At 57.9% G+C, this 25,698-nt stretch overlaps 2 protein-coding genes across 8 annotated transcripts in view; both read left to right on the forward strand.

Annotated features, from left to right (window-relative positions):
- LOC103888610 (CEA cell adhesion molecule 6) overlaps positions 1 to 25,698 on the forward strand; it is a 913,736-nt gene that overhangs the window by 128,996 nt on the left and 759,042 nt on the right. The window lies entirely within an intron of this gene.
- Positions 1,203 to 25,662, forward strand: ARHGEF1 (Rho guanine nucleotide exchange factor 1). Of its 7 annotated transcripts, XM_063719516.1 has the most exons (30): positions 1,330 to 2,495; positions 6,059 to 6,101; positions 6,187 to 6,273; positions 6,761 to 6,874; positions 10,027 to 10,125; positions 10,333 to 10,375; positions 10,605 to 10,851; positions 11,276 to 11,305; positions 12,152 to 12,251; positions 12,396 to 12,492; positions 12,571 to 12,606; positions 13,510 to 13,647; positions 14,537 to 14,642; positions 16,125 to 16,292; positions 16,600 to 16,745; positions 20,066 to 20,212; positions 20,453 to 20,535; positions 20,713 to 20,838; positions 20,957 to 21,071; positions 21,479 to 21,579; positions 21,881 to 21,958; positions 22,205 to 22,280; positions 22,386 to 22,553; positions 23,118 to 23,205; positions 23,344 to 23,430; positions 23,970 to 24,037; positions 24,149 to 24,235; positions 24,664 to 24,827; positions 24,910 to 25,010; positions 25,314 to 25,450. In XM_063719516.1, exons 2-29 carry the CDS (start codon positions 6,078 to 6,080, stop codon positions 24,991 to 24,993), a joined length of 2,907 nt encoding a protein of 968 aa, XP_063575586.1. In that variant the 5' UTR covers positions 1,330 to 2,495; positions 6,059 to 6,077; the 3' UTR covers positions 24,994 to 25,010; positions 25,314 to 25,450. The 7 variants fall into 7 exon arrangements, with proteins under 7 accessions (XP_063575581.1, XP_063575584.1, XP_063575586.1 ...); XM_024237141.3 differs by lacking the exon at positions 16,125 to 16,292 and having other exon boundaries at positions 1,334 to 2,495; XM_063719511.1 differs by lacking the exons at positions 1,330 to 2,495; positions 16,125 to 16,292; positions 24,664 to 24,827 and adding an exon at positions 1,203 to 1,290 and having other exon boundaries at positions 12,577 to 12,606; positions 25,314 to 25,662.

The raw sequence follows: 25,698 nt of genomic DNA on the forward strand, positions 1-25,698 counted from the left end.
AGTGCAGTGGCGCAATCTCAGCCCACTTCAACCTCCACCTCAAGCGATTCTTGTACCTCAGGCTCCCGAGTAGCTGGGATGACAGGCATGTGCCACCACGCCCAGCTAATTTTTGTTTTAGTAGAGACAGGGTTTCGCCATGTTGGCCAGGCTGGTCTCGAACTCCTGACCTCAAGGGATCCACCATGCTTCGGCCTCCCAAAATGCTGGGATTACAGGCGTGAGCCACTTTATGCGTATTTAAGCCTTGGAAACACAGGGACTATCTTGTGGGTTGGGGCTAGTACAGAATTCAGACTGCAGCCTTTTCCCGATGGGTTGACTTACAGAAGGGGCATTTTGGAGGGTCTGTGGTCCTAACCTGGGGATAGCAGGGAGATCCAGGGGCAATGACAGAGGCACAGAGACACGGATTTCCTGAGAAAGGGAGAGGAGAGAGGCTGAGACCCAGGGATCATGAAGGGGACGAGCAAGGGAAGGAAGAGATGATGAGACCCTGGGAATCCGGGAGAGAGACAGGAACCTGGAGAGAAAGAGGGACAGAGACAGAGCGAGAAGGAAAGGAAGAGACAGAAGGGAGAAGGGGCAACCGAAAATGGGCACGAAGAGGCCCAGGCACAGCAACAGCTGGGGAAATGACAGAGACTGAGACGGAGATGCAGAAAGATAGAGAGAGAGCTGGAGAGGGTAGAGAAGGGCTTTCGGGGAGAAAGTGATGGAGGGACAGAGAGGAGAGGTGGAGGCCAAGGAGGGAAAGACCCCAACAGAGAAAGAGAGAGGGACAGAGAAGGGGACGCAGACGCAGGCGGGAGCACACCCACAGAGGCGAAGGAAGGGCGCAAGACCAAGAGAACCACAGACGCGGAAAGCCGGGGAGGTCGTGGCTCGGTCTAGGGCGCACGGGGAGCAGGGCTTGCCCCCCAGCACCTCCGGGGAGGTGGCCCCAGCCGGGAGATGCGAGCCCCGCGGAGCCCGCGCCCGGCGGACGGACCGATGGACAAAGCAGGGGAGAGCTCGGGCACGGCTGGGGCGGGGCCGTTGCCCGCAGGGACCCGGGCGCAGCGGGGAAAGGAGGGGCGGGCAAGCGGCGAGAAGGGGAAGGAAGCGGAGGTGCCGGGCGGGCGCGGGGCGCGGGCAGGAAGCGGGGAGGGGCAGCCGGGCGGGGGCCTCCGGAAAAACGCCCCGACTTCCTGCCCCGCCAGAGCCAGGAAGCGGGAGCCGGGACCCAGGGCCCGGGATCGCCGAGCCCGACCTCGGGCGCCCCGCCGGTCACCTCCGCGCGGACACCAGGTACTCGGTCCCCGGCCCCGCCCGGCCTCCTCCCCTCGGCTGCTGGGGGAAGTGGGGAGGAGGAGGGAGGGGCTGGGGCGCTGCCGGCAGCGGAGGGGCCCCCTTCGGACCCCACGGAACCAGCGGCCACCCCTCCTCAGGCCTCAGTTTCCCCATCTGTCAAAGGGAGCAAAGAGGGGAGAACTCACACTTGACGAGTGCCCCATAGGTGGGGACGAACGGTGCGAGGCTGGGGCCAAGGCCTCCCACCTGCTCAGTGGAGAACGGACGATCACTCCCATTGTACGGGTGGGGAAACCGAGGCCCGGGGAGCCAAACCGACTCGTCCCAGGGAACGCACATCGTGAGACAGTGTGGAGTTGGGATTTGAACTCGCACGTGCTTTCCGCAAAGCGCCATCCTCCAACCCCCGCATGCTTTAGGGCCACCTAAAAAAGGAAAACAACAATAACAACAACGACGAGGGCCGCTGTGAAGCTGAAAGTTGCAGAGTGCATTTGAAAGAGTTTTCGGAAAGCTCTTTTCTAGGTCATTAATTATACCGTGGGAGACAGGTGTAGGGAGAGAGCTGGAGGCCTTCTCCCATTGTACAGATGGGAAGACTGAGGCCTGCAGAGAAGTCATTACTTTTTGCAGATTACACTGCATGTCAGAGGGAAAGTTGTGCTGGAACTCAAGACTATTGTTTTTCCAGTTCCAAAGGAAGGGGGGTGGGGGTGGGGGACGGAGGGGATTGATGTACGAGCGTTGGAAATTCAGCGGGTCCCCTAAGTGGGGAGACTAATAGAACGGGGAGCCCCAGTCCGCGGTCCGAGTGCTCAGCGCCGGGGTGACTAGGAGATCTCGGATTGAACTCGGGAGGAGTTGGACCCATCTGCACCTCCGGGCGCGGGGCGGGGCCCGGAGAGTGACGGGGGCAGTCGAGATACGGAAACGCCGGCCCTCCAAGACAGGCCAGAGCGGCCCTATCTGGCCTGCGTGGCGCAGTGCAGCGCTAGAGCGGCCGGCGGGAGGAGTAGAGTCGTCGGGGCCGGAGCCCTGCAGGAGCCGGGCTAGAGCGGCTGACAGGAGGAGTGGAGCTGGGCGCAAAGGTGGACTCAGGGCGGCTAGAGCGACGCGGCGGCAGGGGTGGGGAGAGTGCGGAGCCGGCGCGCGGAGGCTCCGGTTCCGGTGGCGGCGGTGGCTTCTCTTTCCACCTGGAGCAGGTGAGGGACGCGGTCCCCAGCGGGTGTCAGACCCTGACTCTGCACGTCCTCCCCGGCATCCCTGGCCGTGCACACTGCCACGTCCCCCGTAGGATTTAGGGCCCGCGTAAGACCCGCCACGTCCATGTAAGATTTGGGTCTCGTGTAGACCCGCCACATTCCGTATAAAGTCTTACAGACCCTCCAGGTTCCTGCCAGCCCCCCATGGAGAACTGGCTTCTTATAGACGTGGGTCCTCATAGATCAGTGGCATCCCCTAGAATCCGGGGCTCTGTAGACCATGGGTCTCGGGACCCACCACGCACCCCTATGGAATTCTGAGCCCCTTTTAAGTCTCCAGAGGTTCCACAGACTGGCAGCTGTCCCTATAGAATCATGATCCTGTATGATCCCTGGATCCTTTAGACCCACTGCGTGTCAAATAGAATCTGGGGAGTTACACATTCCAAGGAGTCTTTTAGGTTCTTTAAGGCTCCCAGAAGTTCTTGGAGACCCTGAGTCACCTGCTTAACACCTTATAGACCCTGAGTCCTCCATAGAACTCAACACCCATGTAGCACCCCAACCAACCCATGGACCTTCTAAACCAGCCCTAACCCCCCAGCGCCCCAAGCACACAGTGCTCCCTCTGCTGGACCCCCCAGGTCTTGTCAGTTGCCTATAGATCCATCTATTCTCTGACAGCTTCACCTATAATTCTCCAGCCTTTGTGGGACTCCCCCAAACCCCTCCTCCTAAACAGGCGACACTCCTCGCCTCCATCATCTCCAACCCCCAGGCCTCTGTGGAGCAGCTGTATCCAACTTGCACTCCTGCCTAGGCCATAGTGACCACATACCCTGGACTTTTCCAGGCATCCATAAGAAGACGTGATGTGTCTCAGAGCTTTGGTTCAGATTTTAGTTTCTGAAGGGTAGGGTGGGGGCTCCCCATGCTCTGAAGCAATGCTCCTGCTTCATTTTGTCTTATTTATTTATTTATTTATTTATTTTTGAGACAAAGTCTCACCTCTGTCACCAGGCTGGAGTGCAGTGGCGCGATCTCAGCTCACTGCAACCTCCGCCTCCCGGATTCAAGCGATTCTCCTGCCTCAGCCTCCCGAGTAGCTGGGACTACAGGCTCGCGCCACCACACCCAGCTAATTTTGGTATTTTTAGTAGAGACAGGGTTTCACTATGTTGGCCAGGATGGTGTCGATCTCTTGACTTCGTGATCCGCCCGCCTTGGTCTCCCAAAGTGCTGGGATTACAGGCGACAGTCACCACGCCTGGCCTATTTTATTTTAAGACAAGGTCTCACTCTGTCGCCCAGGCTGGAGGGCAGTGGCACAATCTTGGCTCACTGCAACCTCTGCCTCCTGGGCTCAAGCGATCCTCTCATCTTAGCCTCCCAAGTAGCTGTGACTACAGGCATGAACCACCACACCTGGCTATCTTTTGTAGAGATGGGGGTTTCACTATGTTAGCTAGGCTGGTCTCGAACTCCTGAGCTCAAGTGATCCACCTGCCTTGGTCTCCCAAAGTGCTGGGATTACAGGTGTGAGCCACTGCGTCCACCAAATGCATAAACTCTGTAGCCCGACTGCCTAGGTCTGAGTCCTGGTTCTGCCTCTTATGAGCTGTGCCTCAGTTTCCTTCTTTGTTAAATGGAGATGAGAATAATAATGATCTCTTGGAGTCACCGAGAGGATTAAATGAGTTATTACCTGTAAACCAGCGATGCCATGCCTGGCACATACTAAGTGGCTCTTATGTGTCAGCTGTCATTTCATTATTATTGTGATAAGGAATAAGGAGATAAGAACTTGGCAAGTGCACAGTTCCAGACCTGGCACCAAGCACTTGCAGAGATAATGAGTATCCCCTCCTTTGCCTTTTTTAAATCTCCCTGCCTCAGTTGAGCGTTTCTACCTCTGAGTGGGATGAGCATGCACCCTCCACGTCCGTGGCCATGTTTCATAGTGAGACAGGGTCTCACTGTGTTGCCCAGGCTGGTCTCAAACTCCTGAGCTCAAGCAATCTTCCCACCTTGGCCTCCCAAAGTGCTGGGGTTACAGGCATGAACCACCTCGCCTGGCCAGTTTGCAAATTTATTAAAGTGAATGTTTAACAGTACTTGAATCTTGAATTGCCCAAGCTTAGATATTGGACAGATACACTTTGTGGGAAATAATAAAAATGATGCCTTCCCCAGGTGGACCCACAAGGTGGCATTTGGACACTCCAGAAAGCATCATTGTTTAATCATCAAAATCCTGGTTACCATTTACTGGGGAGCTAGGGAGGAGGCTCATAAAGCAGGAGAAGGGCGGGTCTCTGCTGGCTTGGGTTATAAATAGCTTTGGGCTGTGGGGAGCCCCGCCACTGGTCCACCCCACCCCTCTTTCCACAGCTCCTTCCCGCCTGACACGGGCTCCGTGGCATTAGTCAGACTAATTAAGGACACAGAAGATGTCGGTGGAAAGACTCAGAGAGAAGTGGAGACTCAAGGAGAGACAAAGATGGGAAAGACAGCAAGAGATGGGGGAGAAAAAGGGATGGAGAGAGATGAGAGACAGCACATGAGACCGTGACTCAGAGAGGTGTGAGGATGGTGGTTGCAGAAACCAGATGTGGGAGGACAGAGGCACAGGGACAGGGACAGGACAGAAGGAGCTACAGAAGCAGGAAGGGGGTGTCCCCCTGAGAGGGAGAGATGGAGGGAGGAGAGGCAGGGATGGTGGGGAAAATGAGACAGTTCTGGAGGAAGGGAAGGAGAAAAATCAGGAAACAGGGTGAAAAGAGACCAAGACATGAGACAGATTCAAGGGACAGACAGCCAAGGAGAGCTGGCTGCGGACAGACCAAGGCGCACGTAGGGTGGAGGGGACAGACGCACCTTGGAGATGGGCTGTCTGAGGCCCCATCACTTGTTTTCTGGGACTGGAAGCCTGGGAAGAGATGAGGTCCCTGGGGGAAAGAAGAACTTCTGGGTTTGGGGACTCCCAGTCCCTGAGGGAGGAGGGTTCTGAGTTTTGTTTTCTTATGTGGAGAGTTGGGGGTTGGGGGTTTGCCATTATGACTTCCTGTCACAGGAAGTGGGGCTGGTGGGTTCCAAGGCAACATCCTGCCCCAGGCCTGTCACAGACCAGAGGAGACCCCTGCACCCCACTTCTCTCACGCCTCTCCTCTAACCTTCCCATCCCCGCTTGCCTCTGGGCTGTGCCCTCAGGAATTAGCCCCCAGGCCCCTGGTCCCTCCAACCTGGGAGTCCAGGCCCCCAGCCCCCTCTTCCATTAGGGCATTAGGGACCCCAGATTGCAGGCTGTCAGACTCAGCCTTCCCATGGACCCAGGCTCCTGAGCCTCCAGCGCCTGCCCCCGCAAGGCTTCCGTCCCTGGGCTCCCGCCCCCTGGCGGGTCTCTGAAGGGCTCTTTGTGGCCACACAGAGGCCCCATTGAGCTGCGGAGGCTGGGATGGGGGAGGCTGTTTACTCACCTTCACACCTGGGCCAGGAATCTGTGAGTAACCACCCTGGGCCGCCTCCTCCCACCCTCCTAACCGCAGCCCCTCCTCTTCCCCCAGCCCTGCAGAGCCCAGGGAGATGGAAGACGTCGCCCGAGGGGCGGTGAGTGGACAGAGCAAGGGGTGAGGGGACTCTGGGGCTGTGGGTGGGGAGTCCTGTGGACTGAAGCTGCCCTCCCTTTCCACAGGCCTCCCCAGGCCCCTCCCGGCCTGGCCTGGTTCCCGTCAGCATCATTGGGGCTGAGGATGAGGATTTTGAGAACGAGCTGGAGACAGTGAGTGGGAGATAGGGTGGAAAAGCTCTGTCCCAGGCTCAGTGTCCCGCCCCAGGTCCCCTCCCACCCGCAGATGCTGTCTTCTTGGCCTCTTCCCACGGTCTGTCTCATCCTCTCATCTCCCTGGTACCTCCTTCCTCACCTTGCCGGCCCCATACTCGGAGCCCACACAGCAGCATAGACGCCCACCCTTCTTACTCTTAACCCCATTTCTTATCGTTGCTCTCTCCTCTCCCAGCATGGACCCCAATTTCTTCTCTCCTAATTTCCGTCCTCATCATCCACCATTATAATATTAAGTCTCATCCATTCTCCCTGACCACCTGCCCTTGCTGTCACCATTATTTTGTGGACACTGTCACCACTCCCCACTTCCCAGGAGCTAACCCTGGCTTGGATCCCTTGTGAAGTGCTAGGAATGGGTTAGGGTCAACCCTAAGGCCCCTCCTCTTCTCCCCATTGTACTCACCCCTTCCTGCACCCCCAGAACTCAGAAGAGCAAAACAGCCAGTTCCAGAGCCTGGAGCAGGTGAAGCGGCGCCCAGCCCACCTCATGGCCCTCCTGCAGCACGTGGCCCTGCAGTTTGAGCCAGGACCCCTGGTGAGGGCAGGGCTGGGTGGGCACAGGGAGGGGTGGGGCTGGGACAGGCACAGCTTTTAGCGAATTAAACCAGCGAGCTAGTGCCTGGAGGGTCTGGAAAAGTAGATCTAGAACACAGAGTTCCAGATCTAGAAAGAGAGAATGCTTTAGACAAGAGCCAGAAAGCATGCCACGTGACCCTCAACAGGCTTACAAGTGCCCAGCGTAGATCTCAGTGCGCAGCGGGCAGGGTACACACGGCAGGACCCCGCAGAGCCACAGAGAGTCCAGCAGCCTGGCAGAAACCACATCCCATCCCACTCTGTGCCTGTGGCAGCGCCCCCCATCAGCCTGTGGCAGCGCCCTTCCGTGGACTCTAGGGGACCAAATCCTCCTCTCCAAAGCCTTCTCGGCAGATGCCAGCACGCAGTCATTCACGGTTAATGGTTGGGAGAAAGAAGCTGTTAGCCATCCCAGGTCTAGGGCGCACAGCAGGCCCTGATCCGGAAACAAGAAAACCACCACACACAGCTCACAAGGCAGACCACACAATTGTGGATCCAGAAGCCTCCAGATGAGGCAGAAGATACCTGGGAGATGTGGATGGACAACCGTGCCATCCAGAAACACCCGCAGAGTCTAGAAAATCCAGTAGGTGATTCAGAAAGGGAGAGGCCACAGAGCTGGCTGGCAGGGGATCTGTAGACAAGGGTCTCGTCCCAAGAAGACCCAGTCCAGCCCAGCACAGGATAGGAGTTGAGGACAGCCAGGGCACTGCACCATGTGGACATGCATAGTGGACCCCTCCAGAAAACAAGGAAACCGATGGAAAGAGTCGGGAGAAGTGCCCGAGGCATGCAGAAAGAAGAACATGTCAGCTGCAAAACCAGAGGCTGGTCATCCTGACGCCAAACCATCAGATATGCAGAAAATTAGGAAATTGCATCTTTCCCCTGTCTACATTCTCTTTCCAGAAGAGTGGTTCCCCCCACAATCACATGCATGGAGACTCTGGCCCTCTGAGCAAGGGGGTCCCCCATTCAAGCCTTGGGGTTTCTAGAACACCAGATTGTGGACATCAGCCCAGGGATCGTGCTGACTACCATGTTCTTTTACAGATGTGGAAACTGAGGCCTAGAGAGGGTCAGGGACTTGCCTGAGGTGACCCCGGCGGGCTCTGGGCATTTTGAGGTTTATTCTCGCATAGCTCCCTCACCTCATCAGCTTGTGGGGAGCTGATCAGAGATAGCTGCGGTCCCCTGGGCAGCTTCCTGTTGGCCTCTCTTAGAATTTTGCTATATTTGGGGGGTGTGGAGAGTGGATATAGATGTGTTAAAACTGTTTAAAGTGGAGAAGGAGGACCCGGCCTGGTGGTTCATGACTGTAGTCCCAACATTTTGGGAGGCTGAGGCAGGAGGATAGCTTGAGCCTGGGAGGTTGAGGCTGCAGTGATTGCACCACTGCACTCCAGCCTGGGTGACAAGAGTGAGACTCTGTCTTGAAAAAAAAAAAGGTGGGGCCGGGCATGGTGGCTCATACCTATAATCCCAGAACTTTGGAGGCTGAGGTGGGTAGATCACATGAGATCAGAAGTTCGAGACCAGCCTGGCCAACATGGTAAAACCCCGTCTCTACTAAAAATATGAAAATTGGCCAGGCGCGGTGACTCACGCATATAATCCCAGCACTTTGGGAGGCTGAGGCAGGTAGATCACCTGACGTCAGGAGTTCAAGACCAGCCTGGCCAACATGGTGAAATCCCATCTCTACTAAAATACAAAAATTAGCCGGGCACAGTGGTACACACCTGTAATCCCAGCTACTCCGGAGGCTGAGGCAGGAGAATCACTTGAACTTGGGAGGTGGAGGTTGCAATGAGCCGAGATTGCACCATTGCACTCCAGCCTAGGCGAAAAAAAAAAAAAAATTAGCCAGGCATGGTGGTGTGCACCTGTAATCCAAGCTACTCCAGAGGCTGAGGCAGGAGAATCGCTTGAACCCAGGAGGAGGTTGCAGTGAGCCGTGATCATGCCACTACACTCCAGCATGGGTGACAGAGCGAGACTCCATCTCAAAAAAGAAAAAGGAGAAAAAGTCCCACTCCCATTGGAGTGAGTTCATTTCCCAGATGAGAGCCCCCAGGAGCCAGGACAGGTTGGAGTCCCCACTGTCACCCAGCACAGGGGCTGGCACTCAGGAAATGCTTGATGAATGACAGAGTGAGCCCCACTTGTCCACCTGTTCTTTCCAAGCCCTCAGTATGCACAAGGCACCATCTGGGACACAGATGGATCAACCTACAACACCCCTCAACACACACAAACCCTTAAGCTACTCACAGTCTTTCCAGGCAGTGGAGTGTAGTGGAGACAGGCTGCCTGGATTCGAATTCTAACTTTGCCACTTAGTAGCTGTGTGATTTGGGGTTTTATTTATTTATTTATTTATGAAACAGTCTCGCTCTATGTCACCCAGGCTGGAGTGCAGTGGCACAATCTCCACTCACTGCAACCTCCATCTCCTGGGTTCAAGCAGTTCTCCCTGCCTCAGCCTCCTGAGTAGCTGGGATTACAGGTGCCCACCACCACACCCGGCTAATTTTTTTATTTTTAGTAGAGACAGGGTTTCACCATGTTGGCCAGGCTGGTCACAAATTCCTGACCTCATGTGATCCACCTGCCTTGGCCTCCCAAAGTGCTGGGATTACAGGTGTGAGCCACCATGCCCGGCCTAGCTGTGCGACTAAGCTTGAATAAACTTCTTGAGCTCCAGTTTTCTCATCTGTAAAATGGAGATAATGACGGTCCCTATGATTGAACACGTTAATGCATGTAGAGGGTGTAGAGCAGCGTCTGGTATACACTAAGCCGTCAGTATAGACAGTAGTAGCAGTTGTTGTCATTATTGCCGGGAGGAGACCATGATGAAGAACCACAAAGGACCATATCACAGGATGGAAAATTAGAAAATGCTCATGGCAGCCCCAGAGAGCCTGCAGGAGAACCCAGGGCCTGGCGTTAGGGGTGGAAGTCAGGGAGTGCTTCCCAGAGGAGGTGGCAGTTGAGTCCCACAGCCATGGGGTGGCCAGGAGGTGGGGAAGGCCCTTTTCAAAGGGAGAGTGTGGTTTGAGGCAGAGTGAGGGAGCGGAGAGTCATGCTGTGTGTCTCCCCCAGCTTTGCTGTCTGCATGCCGACATGCTGGGCTCACTGGGCCCCAAGGAGGCCAAGAAGGCCTTCCTGGACTTCTACCACAGCTTCCTGGAGAAGACAGCGGTGAGAGACCTTCAAGCTGCCCCAACCCCGCAATCCCTGTTTGGGCCTGCAGAGTCACCATGCGGTCCCCAACCTCTGCCCTGAGGGCAGCTGCTGACCCAGGCCTTCCCCAGTACCCTCGCTTAGACCAGGGTTCCTGGCAGTCCTCCCGGCCTGCATCTCAGCACACCAAGTCCTCCTCTTCACCCCATTCTCTCTCTTGAGCAGGTTCTGCGGGTGCCAGTCCCTCCCAACGTCGCCTTTGAACTTGGTAAGGAGAAGGATGGGATGAGGGAGAGGTGTCTAGCGGGGACCACACCTCCCAGGAGGCCAAGGGGAGGGAGGCAGCACTCCCATGCTCTGCTCGGACAGCCGAGATTCATTCATTCCTTCTTGTCAGCGGCCTCAGGACGTGTGGCTGTTGGAGTCCAAGGGTGGGTGGGGACCGTGGTCCAAGCCACCAGGGAGCTGGACCCTAGCCCCCATGTGTGTCCCTGCAGACCGCACTAGGGCTGACCTCATCTCCGAAGATGTCCAGCGGCGGTTCGTGCAAGAGGTGGTGCAAAGCCAGCAGACAGCCGTGGGCCGGCAGCTGGAGGACTTCCGCTCCAAGCGGCTCATGGGCATGACGCCCTGGGAGCAGGAGCTGGCCCAGCTGGAGGCTTGGGTTGGGCGGGACCGAGCCAGCTACGAGGCCCGGGAGCGGCACGTGGCAGAGCGGCTGCTCATGCACCTGGAGGAGATGCAGTGAGTGGGCCAGCCCTGGTGGGAGCGTCGCCCCTCCCCAGCGCCAGGGCACCCGTGCTACCTCTGGCATGTTCCATCCCGTTTGCAGGTTCCCTCTTCAGGGTCAGAGTTCATTTCTTGGCACTGGGGGTCTTCCTCTGCCCTGGTGTTTTAGCTCACCTTGAATCCAAGTCTTCCCTTTTCAGCTTTGGGGTTCCCTTGTCATTTCTGGGTCTTGTCCATGATCTGGCACTTGGATCCCGTCCTCCTGGATGAGAGACCTCCCTCCCTCTTGTGACGGTCCTTCCGGATCCCTTCCGCAGTGTCCCCTCTCTGTTTCTCTTCCCCCTGCCTATCCCAGGACAGCAACCCTGAGATGTATCCTGGGTGGATGGGGACCCCAGGCCTAGCAAATATGTCACAAACATCTCTTTTCCTCCTACAGACATACCATCTCTACCGACGAAGAAAAGAGGTGAGGGGGGCAGGGAGGGTGGCAGGGAGAGGCGTGCGGCCTCCTGGGTTTGAGGGAGGAGGGGGCTGGGGGCCTGGATTCCTGGGTCTGAGGGAGGAGGAGGCTGGGGCCCTGGACTCCTGGGTCTGAGGGAGGAGGAGGCTGGGGCCCTGGACTCCTGGGTCTGAGGGAGGAGGAGGCTGGGGGCCTGGACTCCTGGGTCTGAGGGAGGAGGAGGCTGGGGGGCCTGGACACCTGGGTCTGAGGGAGGAGGAGGCTGGGGGGCCTGGACGCCTGGGTCTGAGGGAGGAGGAGGCTGGGGGGCCTGGACGCCTGGGTCTGAGGGAGGAGGAGGCTGGGGGGCCTGGACGCCTGGGTCTGAGGGAGGAGGAGGCTGGGGGGCCTGGACGCCTGGGTCTGAGGGAGGAGGGGGCTGGGGGCCTGGACTCCTGTGTCTGAGGGAGGAAGGTGCTGGGGGCCTGGACTCCTGTGTCTGAGGGAGGAGGAGGCTGGGGGCCTGGACTCCTGGGTCTGAGAGAGGAGGAGGCTGGGGGCCTGGACACCTGGGTCCTGGGCATTGGGTAACAGCCCTTGCCCTTGTCCTTTTGAACCCTCTCATCTCTCCTCAGAGTCTCACAGGAAGTAGTTGTGGGGTCAGGATGGGAAGGCGGGGCCTCTGCCTCTAGGGACTCTGTGTGTGTGTGTGGGGTGTGTGTGTGTGTGTGTGTGTGTGTGTGTGTGTGTGTGTGTGTGTGTGTGTGTGTGTGTGTGTGTGTGTGTGTGTGTGTGTGTGTGTGTGTGTGTGTGTGTGTGTGTGTGTGTGTGTGTCTTTGTGTGTGTTGAGCCCTCACTGTCCCTTCCCTACAGTGCTGCCGTGGTCAACGCCATTGGCCTGTACATGCGCCACCTTGGGGTGCGAACGAAGAGTGGAGACAAGAAGTCGGGGAGGAACTTCTTCCGGAAAAAGGTGCTTCCCTCAGTGCCCCGTCCTGACCCTTTCCTCTCCAGAGATGCCCTGGGAGCCTCATGACTCTGGACACCTAGTGTCAAATTCTGCTTTGTTGTCGTCTCAGAGATGCTCAGCCTGGTCTTCCTCCCCGTCCTCTCACAGGTGATGGGGAACCGGCGGTCGGACGAGCCTGCCAAGACCAAGAAGGGGCTGAGCAGCATCCTGGATGCCGCCCGCTGGAACCGGGGAGAGCCCCAGGGTAAGGCAGCTCTGGCCTCTGCCCTCCCCTGTCTTCCCCAGCTGTTCCCACTCACTGTCTCATTCTCTCTCATTTCAATTCCAGATTTTCGACACCTCAAAGCAGAGGTTGATGGTAATGGACCTGTAGCCAGAGCATCCATACTGGGGGCCTGTGTGGGAGAGGGCTGGGGACCTGGACTCCTGGTTCTGAGGGAGGAGGGGCTGGGCCTGGACCCCTGGCTCTGAGGGAGGAGGGGCTGGGGGAGTTCCTGGGTCTGAAGGAGGAAGGGCTGGGCCTGGACCCCTGGGTCTGAGGGAGGAAGGACTGGGCTGCACTGCTGGGCTGCACTGCTGAAGGAGGAGGGGCTGGGGGCTCAGACTCCTGGTTCTGAGGGAGGAAGGGCTAGGGGCCTGGACCCCTGAGTCTGAGGGAGGAGGGGCTGGGGGAGCTCCTGGGTCTGAGGGAGGAGGGGCTGGGCCTGGACCCCTGGCTCTGAGGGAGGAGGGGTTGGGGGAGTTCCTGGGTCTGAGGGAGGAAGGGCTGGGCTTGGACCCCTGGGTCTGAAGGAGGAGGGACTGGGCCTGGACCCCTGGCTCTGAGGGAGGAAGGGCTGGGGGAGCTCCTGGGTCTGAGGGAGAGAGGCCTGGGGCTTGGACCCCTGGGTCTGAGGTAGGAGGGATTGGGCCTGGATCCCTGGGTCTGAGGGAGGAGGGTCTCAGACTCGGACTCTTAGGTCTGAGTGAGGAAGGGCTGGGCCTAGACCCCTGGGTCTGAGGGAGGAGGGGCTGAGGGAGTTCCTGGGTCTGAGGGAGGAAGGCCTGGGGCCTGGACCTCTGGGTCTGAGGGAGGAGGGGCTGGGGGCCTGGACTCCTGGGTCTGAGGGAGGAGGGGATGGGGGCTCCTGGGTCTGAGGGAGGAAGGGGCTCCTTGTCATGGTGGGGAAGGGCCTGAGCACAGCCTCTTGCATCCCCTGGCGGTTGTGGATTTGAGTTACTGTTCTCTTATCTCCCTCTTTCTACCTCACTGTCTCCCCAGCTGAGAAGCCAGGTGCTACAGACCGGAAGGGAGGCCTGGGGATGCCCTCTCGGGACCGGAATGTCGGGGCTCCTGGGCAGGACAGCCCTGGAGTCTCTCTGCACCCTCTGTCCCTGGACAGCACAGACCGGGAACCAGGTGAGAGTTTCCTGGGCCAGGGCTCCGTGAGGCCCCAGGATCCAGGGTGGGAGTGCTGCCTGCCCCCTTGGCACCCCCAGATAGAAGCCATTCCCCAGCAACACCTCCCCTTTGCTCTCAGCGTCCACTCCTCCCTGCTCCTGGTCACCACTGTCATTCATAACTTTCCCCTTCCCTCAGTTTGCCCTTTCCACAGCTTTCCTTCCAGGCTCTGACCTCTCTGCTGGTGCTGTGTCTCCCACCCCCTTGGACTACGTTTTCCATCAACCCTTCATTTTCCAGAACCTTCCTTGAGTACATGGCCAGTCCACCCTCTGAGCTGCATTGCTGGCCCCCTAGGTGGGGAGCCCGCCAGCCCCATGAGCTTCATCCCTCACCATCCTTACACCTCTGTGGCCTCAGGCCCTTGGATCTCTGCATGGCCAGGACAGGGCTCACACACCGGCTCTGCTGACTGCTTGTGTTTATTTAGTATCTTGGATATGACTCCCCTTTCTTAGCCTCCGTTTGCTTTTCTCTAAAGGAGTGTGAGAGGGTGGGGAGGATGAATGGACGTGGAGGCAGCATGGAATCCAGGGCCCTCCCGACCTCAGCGGGCTGCAGTCTGGTTGGGTGGGAGAGATGTTTGTGACCTATTTGCTAGGCCTGGGGTCCCCATCCACCCAGGACACACAGGGGCACCCACTTCTGTTGCATCTTCTTGCTCCTGCCCCAGTGGCCATGTTCTCAGAGGTCTTAACATCTGTCTGTCCCATGCTAAAGTACAGAGCAGCCATGTGATTTCTGCCGGGCACTGGATAGCTTTAGCCCCCGCATTTCCAGGCCCCCAGAGTGTGGATCTCATGGCCTCAGAGGCCTTCCAGCCAGCCCTGCTCCCTCTACCCCACAGGTGCCGACGCCCCCCTGGAGCTGGGGGACTCATCCCCGCAGGGTCCAATGAGCCTGGAGTCCCTGGCGCCCCCAGAGAGTACCGATGAGGGGGCCGAAACCGAGAGGTGCCCAGGCTGGGGTGCAGGGGCGGGGGGCGTGGCTTACTGGGCGCTGGTGGGTGGGTGCAGGGTCGCCGCTGCCATCTGCGCCTGCCTGTCCCAGGCTCTCGCTCCCCCTGCTCCTCTGCTGCTCTCTGGGTCTCGCCATTCCTCTCCCTTCTTCTTTCCTTTTCTCATCTCCCTCCTGCTTCCTCATTGCCCCCCTTTCCTTTTATCCTTCCTTTTTCCTCTGCTCCTTCCTCTCTTTCCTTTTTTCACTAATCTTTCTCCTCCTCCCTTCCTCTCCACCACTCCTTCCATCTCCTTTATTTCCCCCTCCTCTCTCACCTCCCCCCTCCTCTCTCACCTCCCCCCTCCTCTCTCACCTGGGTTTTCTTTCCCCACCTTCCATCCCCCTCCGATCTCCCTGCCACTTTTCATTTTTTCAGCCCTTCCTCCCCTTCTCTTTCAAGCCCCCCTGCCCCCTGCCCCCACCCCCTGCCTCGCTCCTGCCTCCTGGTGCCCGTCCCTCAACCCCCCACCCCTCTGCTCTGTGCCCCGGGGGCCCTGTCCCCCCTTACAGCTGGGGGGCAGGCCTTGCCTCCTGCCCGTCCTTGTGCCGCTGCTTTGGGGACCCTTTGGTGGGTGCGGGGAGGTGGGTCGGGTTCCATCTGGGCCCACCTCTGACCCTGTGCCCCTCTCTCCCCAGAAGGTGGAAGAGGTGGGTGCTTGGGCCCTGGGCGGGGGAAGGGCTAGCCCCTCCCCCATTTCTCCCAGCCCCTCCCCTCTCCCTATGGCCACTCCCTCCCCTTCACTCCCTGTGAGGGGTGGGTGGGGACATCACCCTCCCAGTTGAAGAGCTAAGTATGGAAATCCTCCCCACCCCATAAACACCCCCTCTGTTGCCATCCCCCTGCCTCAGGGAAGGGAGGGGGTCAGTCCTATGCTCCATCCTGGGTTCCCCATCCCTTCCCCCATCAAATTTCAGTATCCCCGCTCCCCCAAGACCCCCCACTACCCCAGTGCCCCTAAAATCCCACCACTCCTCTGACTCACTCCTCTCTTCTGTTGCATGTTTGATCCCTGTCCTGGTCACCCCTGCCCCGGTCCTGGTCTCTCCCTGTCTCTGTCCCTGTCCTGGTCTCTCCCCGTCTCTGTCCCTGTCCTGGTCTCTCCCCGTCTCTGTCCCTGTCCTGGTCTCTCCCATCTCTGTCCCTGCCCTGGCCTCTCCCCATCTCTGTCCCTGTCCTCGTCTCTCCCCAATCTCTGTCCCTGTCCTGGTCTCTCCCATCTCTGTCCCTGTCCTCGTCTCTCCCCAATCTCTGTCCCTGTCCTCGTCTCTCCCCAATCTCTGTCCCTGCCCTGGCCTCTCCCCATCTCTGTCCCTGCCCTGGTCTCTCCCCGTCTCTGTCCCTGTCCTGGTTTCTCTTCGTCTCTGTTCTTGTCTTGGTCTCTCCTTGTCTCTGTCCCCGGCCTCTGCCTGACTCTGTCCTTGGCCTCGGGGTCCAGGCTATCAGGGCGTCTGGGGCGCTCAGAGAGCCTGCGGGTGAGTGACCGCCGCCGGCCTTCCCGGGGCAGCCTCGGGGCTAAGGGCCGGGGTGGGGGCCGCTCCCGGAGCGACGTGGACATGGACCCCAGTTCCGCCACGGCAGTGCTTGGCCCTGCCCGACGAGCCACGTATGTCAACCCTCTCCCTTCCCCCATCCACTAAGGCAGCCTGGAGAATCAGGGAGGGATTGTTGTCAGAGACACAGAGGAATGGGTGTTGGGGACTGAGGTCATCGAGGCCAACTGTGGCCACAGACCTTGGAGGAGGAGGAGGTAGAATGCTTCTACAGATCTGGGGACTCTAGTGTCTGCTGCACGGGCCACCCTGGGGGCATCGAATGCCAAGGCCACTGACCGGGGTTGAACGCTCTAAGAGGTTGAAGGCTGCTTCTTGGGATGGCCCAAGCTGGGGCCCTAACAAGGCCTCTGTCCACAGCCCTGAGCCTGGAGATGAGGGGGAGCCAGGGCGGTCGGGACTGGAGCTTGAACCAGAAGAGCCTCCCGGCTGGCGGGAACTCGTCCCCCCAGATACCCTGCACAGCCTGCCCAAGAGCCAGGTGAAGCGGCAGGAGGTCATCAGCGGTGAGTACTGTCCCCGTCACCCCACTGTGGCCAAGGACACAGTCCAGCTCTGGCAAAGGCAAAGACAGGTGCAGAGAGATGTTCATCTTGGTGTCATTTACCATAGGGAGAACTTGAAGGCAGCTTCAAATTCCCTCTTGTTCCAAGTTCAGATTGTTTCAACACAGAGCATTTTGATGGAATGTGAATGCCACTGTGGAAGGGACATTTCCAAAAATTTCTAGTAGTGCAAGACAGTGCTGATGTTAAAAACACTGCATTTCTGGTGCAAGCCTTTATTTCCTTGCTTGTGAAATGTGGGCATTGATAGTTCCTACCTCCGATATTGTCATGAAGATGAGATGATTTGTGTGAAATGTTTAGCATAGTGCTGAGCACAGAGGAAGAGCATTTTATTTTATTTATTTTTTATTTTTATTTGAGGCAGAGTCTCAGTCGGTCTCTCAGGCTGGAGCACCGTGGCACAATCACGGCTCACTGCAGCCTTACCCTCCCAGGCTCAACTGATCCTCCCACCTCAGCCTCCCGAGTAGCTGAACAGGCATGCACCACCATGCCTGGCTAATTTTTGTATTCTTTATAGAGATGGGGTTTCGCCATGTTGGCCAGGCTGGTCTCGAACTCTTGGGCTCAAGTGATCCTCCTACCTCAGCCTCCCAAAGTCCTGGGATTACAAGTGTGAGCCACCAGGCCCAGTCAAGGAAGAGTATTTTAATGAGATTGTTGTTGCTAGTTTGATCTTAATTGCTTAGGGGAGAAAAGATCCCCACAGGGGAAAGTTTGGGAGAATGATCAGTATATTAGCAGTGCTTGCTTCTGCGTGGAGAGATGATGAGTGTATCATTTTTGTCTTTTTCCTTTTTTCCTGTGCTAATTGTGTGGTGGCTGGGGAGGTTGATGGCAAAAAGAGAAAGCTTTTTTTTTTTTTTTTAAGACAGAGTTTTGCTCTTGTTGCCCAGGCTGGAGTGCAATGGCACGATCTCGGCTCACCGCAACCTCCGCCTCCCAGGTTCAAGTGATTCTCCTGCCTCAGCCTCCTGAGTAGCTGGGATTACAGGCATGTGCCACCACGCCCGGCTAATTTTGTATTTTTAATAGAGACGGGGTTTCTCCATGTTGGTCAGGCTGGTCTCGAACGCCCGCCTCAACCTCCCAAAGTGCTGGGATTACAGGCGTGAGCCACTGTGCCTGGCCCAAGAGAAAGCTTTTGGACTTGATTAAAAGCTTATTTACAGATTACTTCATAGTGAAAAAGATACTTATTCAAAAATTTTAGGGGAGTAGTTGAGTACTTTTTGGGTCACAGATCCTTCTAAGGACATGATAAAAATAATAAAAAAAAACAAAAACATGAGCCATGTGCTATCCATTAGGACTTTGTGGAAGGTGGAAATGTGCTTTATTTGTACTGCTCACCATAGGGACCACCGGCCACCTATGGCTGGTGAGCACTTGAAATGCACTAGGCCGGGCACAGTGGCTCACGCCTGTGATCCCAGCACTTTGGGAAGCCAAGGTGAGCAGATCACTTGAGGTCAGGAGTTCGAGACCAGCCTGGCCAACATGGTGAAACCCTGTCTCTACTAAACATACAAAAGTTAGCCGAGCATAGTGGCGCATGCCTGTAATCCCAGATATTTGGGAGGGCAAGCTAGGAGAATTGCTTGAACCTAGGAAGCAGGAGGTGGAGGTTGCAATGAACCCAGATCACTCCACCACACTCCAATCTAGGTGACAGAACAAGACTCTGCCTCAAAAAAAAAAAAAACAAAAAACAAAAAACAAAAAACAAAGCACTAAATACAACTGAGCACTGACTTAAAATTTCATTTCAATTAACGAAAATGTAAAGAGTTGTACGTGGCTGGTGACTATCACGTTGGACAGGATAGCAATTTCTTTCCCTAGAAAGAATATGCATAATATACAAAATCATGCTTTTAGTCTCAGGGGACTTCTAGGGCCCCTGAAACTCACACATATGCCCTCTGGGGATGTGGGGGTCCCTGGATCTGAGGCTGTCAACCACTGTATAATGTGGCTTGATGGTTAGACACTAAACACAGCTGCAAGCTTGCTGGCGGGTGGGATGACTAGCTTGTCCCCATTTGCTCAGGATATTCACAGTTTTATCACTGAAAGCCCAGGCAGGCAAATGGGGACCATTGGTCACTCTGGCTGGCTGCCACAGCAAAAAGGGAAAGGCGATGGGTTGAGGAATCCTCACTGGCTTTTTTTTTTTTTTGAGACGATCTCGCTCTGTCGCCCAGGCTGGAGTGCAGTGGCGCAATCTCGGCTCACTGCAACCTCCGCCTCCCAGGTTCAAGTGATTGTCCTGCCTCAACCTCCTGAGTAACTGGAACTACAGGCGCCCGCCACCACTCCCGGCTAATTTTTGTATTTTTAGTAGAGACGGGGTTTCACCATGTTGGCCAGGATGGTCTCGATCTCTTGACCTCGTGATCTGCCCGCCTCAGCCTCCCAAAGTGCTGGGATTACAGGCATGAGCCACTGCACCCGGCCCCTCAGTGGCTATTTAAGAAGGCAAATGACTCCACCCGGAGAGGTTTTTTTTTATTTGTTTGTTTTGTTTTGTTTTTTTGAGACGGAGTCTCGCTCTGTCACCAGGGTGGAGTGCAGTGGTATGATCTCCGCTCAGTACAACCTCCGCCTCCCGGGTTCAAGCGATTCTCCTGCCTCAGCCTCCCAAGTAGCTGGGACTACAATAGCCCGCCCCCACACCTGGCTAATTTTTGTATTTTTTTAGTAGAGATGGGGTTTCACCATGTTGGCCAGGCTGGTCTCGAACTCCTGACCTTATGATCCACCTGCCTCGGCCTCCCAAAATGCTGGGATTATAGGCGTGAGCCACTGTGCCCAGCCATTTTGTTTTGAGACAAGGTCTCGCTCTGTTGCCTGAGCTGGGGTGCAGTAATGCCATCATAGCTCACTGCAGCCTCAACCTCCTGGGCTCAAGGGATCCTCCCACTTGAGCCTCCCAAGTAGCTGGGACTACAGGCACACACCAATACGCCTGGGCTAATTTTTTTTCTTTTTTAAATTTTTGGTAGAAATAGGGTTTCACCATGTTGCCCAGGCTGATCTTGGACTCCTGGGTTCAAGCAATCCTCCTGCCTTGGCCTCCCAAAGTGCTGGGATTACAAGTGTGAACCACCATGGCTAGCCAGAGAGAGTTTTTTCCCACCAACTTCTAGGAAGCTTTCCTCCCTGCTCTGCCTCATTCCTCTAGCCTGCCCATGAGGTCATGCCCCCTAGTCTGCACCCTCCCCAACGTGCTTCCTGCTTTGGTGGCCCTGCAGAGTTGTTGGTGACAGAGGCGGCCCATGTGCGCATGCTGCGGGTGCTGCACGACCTCTTCTTCCAGCCCATGGCAGAAGGCCTCTTCTTCCCCTTGGAGGAGCTGCAGAACATCTTCCCCAGCCTGGACGAGCTCATCGAGGTGCATTGTGAGTGCAGAGCCAGGGTCCCTCTGTGTACCCCACTGCCCCACGGGCAGCTCTGTTCTAGCCCTGGGTTCAACCTGCTTGCGAACCCCAGGGTTCACATGGGGTGGGGGCAGATACGCCATCCGGTCCCGAGGATCAGACACAGACACACCTGCAGCCCTACCCCCACCACGCCGCAGCAGGCCCCGCACAGCATCTTCCAGGCCCTGGTGGAGCACCCCTTTCCTCCTGCCCCCATAGCCCTGTTCCTCGATCGCCTGATGAAGCGGAGGCAGGAGAGTGGCTACCTCATCGAGGAGATCGGAGACGTGCTGCTGGCCCGGGTGAGATGCCCAGCCCTCCCGCTCCTCCCAGCTAGACACCTGGAATCCAGGCCCGGGGGTGGGTCCTGAGCCCACCCTACTCCAGTCCCAGGGTCTGGACTTCCAGCCTGTCGTACTTTAATCCCTGTTCTTGCCCATCCCCACTGAGACACCTGCCTGGCCTGAATCTCGCTGTAGTTTGATGGTACTGAGGGCTCCTGGTTCCAGAAAATCTCCTCCCGCTTCTGCAGCCGCCAGTCGTTTGCCTTAGAGCAGCTCAAAGCCAAGCAACGCAAGGACCCTCGGTTCTGTGCCTTCGTGCAGGTGAGGTGGGGTCTGGACTCCAGCTTCCCAGGGAGGAGGGGCCTGGGACTCCTAGGTGCCTGCGCCCTGGGGTGAGCCCAAAGCCTGGGCCATCGCAACGCCAGCACGTTTCCCGCAGGAAGCTGAGAGCCGCCCGCGGTGCCGCCGCCTGCAGCTGAAGGACATGATCCCCACGGAGATGCAGCGGCTGACCAAGTACCCCCTGCTCCTGCAGAGCATCGGGCAGAACACAGGTACCGCGGGCCCGGATCTCTGGGCCTCGGCTCTCCTCTTTTTTTTTTACAATTTTTTTCTCACCCATTTTCATCAGTGATACCATCACAGCTCACTGCAGCCGCAACCTCCCAGGATCTAGCCATCCTCCCACCTCAGCTCCCCGAGTAGCTGGGACCCCAAGGGCACAGCACCATGCCCAGCTAATTTTTTTAGTTTTTTTTTAGAGACGGGGTCTCGCCATGTTGCCCAGGCTGGCTTTGAACTCCTGGTCTCAAGAGATCCTCCCGCCTCAGCCTCCCAAAGTGCTTGGATTACAGGCATGAGCCACCATGCCCTGCCAGCTGTCCTTTGTCTAACCTTGGCTGCCCAATCTGGAGCCTCCAGGGCAGGGGTTTACCAGAGCTGCTCTCTCCCTTGCCTGCAGAAGAGCCCAAGGAACGGGAGAAAGTGGAGCTGGCAGCCGAGTGCTGCCGGGAAATTCTACACCACGTCAACCAAGCCGTGCGTGACATGGAGGATCTGCTGGTGAGCCTGGGCTGGGCCCACACCCGGGACAGTGGGTGGTGTGAGAGCAGGGGGTGGACCCTACCTCAGCCTGTCCAGAAGTCATACCCCACCCCTTGGCTTGTCTCCCTCAAGGGTCACTGTGTGTCCAGGGCTTGGCTTGGCCCTCAGCACCTCCCTCTCAGGGTCATTGGAGGTCAGGCCCAACCCTCAGCTTGCCCCCATCAGAAGTTGGTCTTGGCTCTCATCTTACCAATGTGGGTCACTGCAGGTCAGCCCCAGCCCTTAGCTTGTCCCCATAATGCTCCCGTCTCTGCCCCAGAGGCTCAAGGACTATCAGCGGCGCCTGGACTTGTCCCACCTTCGGCAGAGCAGCGACCCCATGCTGAGCGAGTTCAAGGTGTGACCGTACCCTCCTGCCTCCCCCCCCCACTCCTTGACCCAGGGGATTCTGTGATACAGCCCCCAGCCTGTCCTGCCCATCCCATAATACACCCAGGAAGCGAGAGCTCTGGCCCCCACCTCATGCCAATCCCATGATCCCCAGCCTGTGGTCATCCCCGGTCACTGCCCTGCCCTTCCCCTCCCCACCAACCCCAATCACCCCCTGCCAACCTGCATGAACCATCACCCCCTCCTGCCCCAGAACCTGGACATCACCAAGAAGAAATTGGTCCACGAGGGCCCACTGACGTGGCGGGTGACTAAGGACAAGGCTGTGGGTGAGTGCCAGGGCAGCTGCCTAGTGCAAGGTGTGGGGGCAGTGAGCCAGGGGCGGGGAGGGGGTCGTACAGGGCCACGCCGTGTGAGCACTGCTCGCCCCATAGAGGTGCATGTGCTGCTGCTGGACGACCTGCTGCTGCTGCTCCAGCGCCAGGACGAGCGGCTGCTGCTCAAGTCCCATAGCCGGACACTGACGCCCACGCCCGACGGCAAGACCATGCTGCGGCCCGTGCTGCGGCTCACCTCAGCCATGACCCGCGAGGTGGCCACCGGTGAGCGCAGCCACTGCGTGACCCAGGGCAGAGGATGTCTCTTTTGGGCAGAGCTGCCTGTGGAGTGGGGAGCAGAACCCTCTAGAGAGCCAGGGAGCCAGCATTCTAGCAAAGAGGTTGAGAAGTGGGTGGAGGTGGGCAGGGCAGGACCAGGCCTAGTGGGTTTATAAGTGAGGTAGGAAGTGCTGCAGGTGTTTGCACAGAGGCGTGTCTTGTGTAAACAACGAGAAGAAAGGCCAGGAGTCCAGTGAGGAGGGATTTGTAAACACACTGCTAGGAAGTTGCACCAGGGCCACAAACACTGGAAGCGGCTGGAGGGTGGGAGTGGCTGGAGGGTTTTGTTAGGTAAGCCGGGGTACTTGCCTGATTCCATAAGGAGGTGTGACAGGTGGGGCTCAGGAGGACACATCGGGCCCTGGATATTAGCAGACAGTGAGTGGCGAGTTGAGCCATGGGATCCCTGAGAGCGCCACCACTGTGGGTGACTTCTCCAGCTTGTGCTCAGGGAGGGGCAGGCACTGGGGGGACCTGGGCTCTGAGCCCCATCTCCCCCTCTCCCTGCAGATCACAAAGCCTTCTACGTCCTTTTCACCTGGGACCAGGAGGCCCAGATATACGAGCTGGTGGCACAGACTGTGTCGGAGCGGAAAAAGTGAGGGGGGGTCTGAGTTCTGAGTGTGGGTTGAGGACGCCCAGGTCTCTGGGTTCCCGGGGACAGGAGGGCTGTGGGGAGGCCCTGGCATAGGGTCTGGGGGCTCTGACTGCCCAGGGGTTTGGCCTTTCTCCCCAGCTGGTGTGCCCTCATCACTGAGACTGCCGGATCCCTGAAAGTCCCTGCCCCTGCCTCTCGCCCTAAGCCCCGGCCCAGCCCGAGCAGGTGAGGGGGGGCCATGGAGAGAGCTGGAGGTTCAGGGAGTGGGGCCGGAAGGCGGGGCAGGCTTCCCTCCACAACTCCAGAAGCGTCTCTATGTGAGCATGCACATGTGTGAATGCATGTGTGTCTGTACGCAAGTATGTGACTGTGCGTGCATGTATAGTGTGTGTATGCATGCATGTGTGCGTGTGCATGTGTGTGCATGTATGGTGTGTGTATATGCATGTGTGTGCGTGTATGGTGTGTGTGCATGTGTGTGCGTGTATGGTGTGTGTATATGCATGTGTGTGCGTGTGTGAGCGTGTGCATGCACGTGTGTATGTGTGCACGTGTGCCGACCCCACCACTGCCCCATCTGTCTCCTGTCTCCAGGCCTCTGTGTCTTCCATTGTCTGGGCCTCTCTGTCTCCCTGTCTCCCGGCCTCGACCTCTGTCCCTGTCTCCGGACCTCCCTGCCTCCCCACCTCCAGCTCTCTGTCTCCCTGCCCCTGCGGCCCCCCAGGGCCAGGGGTGTGGGGTCACCCAGCACTTCCTCCCCTCAGCACCCGAGAACCCCTCCTCAGCAGCTCTGAGAACGGCAATGGTGGCCGAGAGACGTCTCCGGCTGATGGTGAGACCAGAGGGATGCTGGGTGAGGGGCCGGGTTGGGGCTGCCGGGTGAAGAGAGGCATCCACAGGAGGCCCGGCAGGATCTGAGCTCCCTCCCTGTTCCCCCACCCAGCCCGGACAGAGAGAATCCTCAGTGACCTCCTGCCCTTCTGCAGACCAGGCCCCGAGGGCCAGCTCGCTGCCACGGCCCTTCGGAAAGGTAGCCCAGCCCTGCCCCTCCAGGGTGGCCACCAGCCCAAACAGTGCCTCTGTTCCAACTAGAACAAGGCTCTCCCCGTCAAAAATGTCCTTACGCCCAGCTGCCAGAAAACAAATGCTCCAACCCACCCGGCCTGCACCACTGTCCTGGGTGCCCACGTCCCTCTTCTGCAGCCACCATCCCTTCCTTGACTCTATATTTAGCCTCTTCCTGAACACATCTCTGTCTTCAGTACCTTCCCGCCCTGTCCCAACCCTAAACCCAGCCTCATTTCTTCACCTCCCTTTGGATCCCCGAACCCCATCTGCTCAGCCTGGCCTAGCACCCACCCTCACCTCCAGCCCCTACACATCCCCTTTGGAATCCCCCATCCCAAATCCCAGCCCAGCCCCCGGTCTCCTGACTCCGCCCCCCTTGCCCCTGGCCAGTGCTGTCCCTGAAGCAGCTTCTGTTTCCGGCGGAGGAAGACAATGGGGCGGGGCCTCCTCGAGATGGGGATGGGGTCCCAGGGGGCGGCCCCCTGAGCCCAGCACGGACCCAAGAAATCCAGGAGAACCTGCTCAGCTTGGAGGAGACCATGAAGCAGCTGGAGGTGGGGCGGGACGGGCCAGGGGTGCCCTGAGTGGGCCGGGGAAGGAAGGGGCCCCCCTCATCCATGACCCCCACCCCACCAGGAGTTGGAGGAGGAATTTTGCCGCCTGAGACCCCTCCTGTCTCAGCTTGGGGGGAACTCTGTACCCCAGCCTGGCTGCACTTGAGGTTCCCACCCAGGAAGGTGAGTGGGGGACCTGGGGGCCAGGGCGCTGTCCTGAAAGGAGGGTCCCCCTCCAGAGCTCGCATCCCTACAGCCCCTTCTGTCCATCTCCCTCTTTGTCTTTTCTGACTCTCCCCACTCCACCTCGTGTTTCTCATCTCTATGTCTCTGTTTCTGATAATCTCTGTTTCTCTGTCTCTGTGCCCGCCTGCCTCTCCCCACCTCCCCTTCTCTCTCTGTTCTCCCTGTCTTGTCTCTGTGTCTGTCTCTCCCTGTCTCTCTCTCCATCTCTCCCCATCTCCCCTCTTCTCCTACATCCCCCAGGCCTTTTGCAAGAAGAAGAGGAATGGGGGAGAGGACGTGAGGGACCACCCCCACCCACACAGCTGCCGCAGCATCTCACACCCCGAGGGCCTGAGGAGAGGGAGCTGTGGGCCACGCCTAGGAGGGGCCCAGCTGGGGTTACTGGCCCTGCATGAGCCTCCGCCATCTCTCCCTCCTGCCCTCTGCTTGGGGGACTCAGGGCTTCATTCCGGAGGGCACCACGGTGACCCGGGCCATCTCAGTATTGCCTGTGGGGGCCACCCCTCCACCCCCCACCCCCAAGTGCCTTCGCTCTGTTTTTATACCCTGAATTGGAGGTTTATTTTTTAATATATACTATCTAAGAAGAGATCTGTGTGTGTGATGGCGGGGTGGGGCCTGGCGT

This window comes from Pongo abelii, chromosome 20 (genome assembly GCF_028885655.2).
Source record: "Pongo abelii isolate AG06213 chromosome 20, NHGRI_mPonAbe1-v2.0_pri, whole genome shotgun sequence".
NCBI classification, from domain to species: domain Eukaryota; kingdom Metazoa; phylum Chordata; class Mammalia; order Primates; family Hominidae; genus Pongo; species Pongo abelii.

What these genes read in the sequence shown, in the direction of transcription:
- ARHGEF1 (XM_063719511.1), top strand. Translation starts at nt 6,078, where the DNA reads ATGGAAGACGTCGCCCGAGGGGCG. An exon ending in GCTTCCTGGAGAAGACAGCG is followed by an intron (nt 10,126 to 10,332) that starts GTGAGAGACCTT and finishes TCTCTTGAGCAG; the next exon opens with GTTCTGCGGGTGCCAGTCCC. An exon ending in AGAGACGTCTCCGGCTGATG is followed by an intron (nt 24,038 to 24,148) that starts GTGAGACCAGAG and finishes TCCCCCACCCAG; the next exon opens with CCCGGACAGAGAGAATCCTC.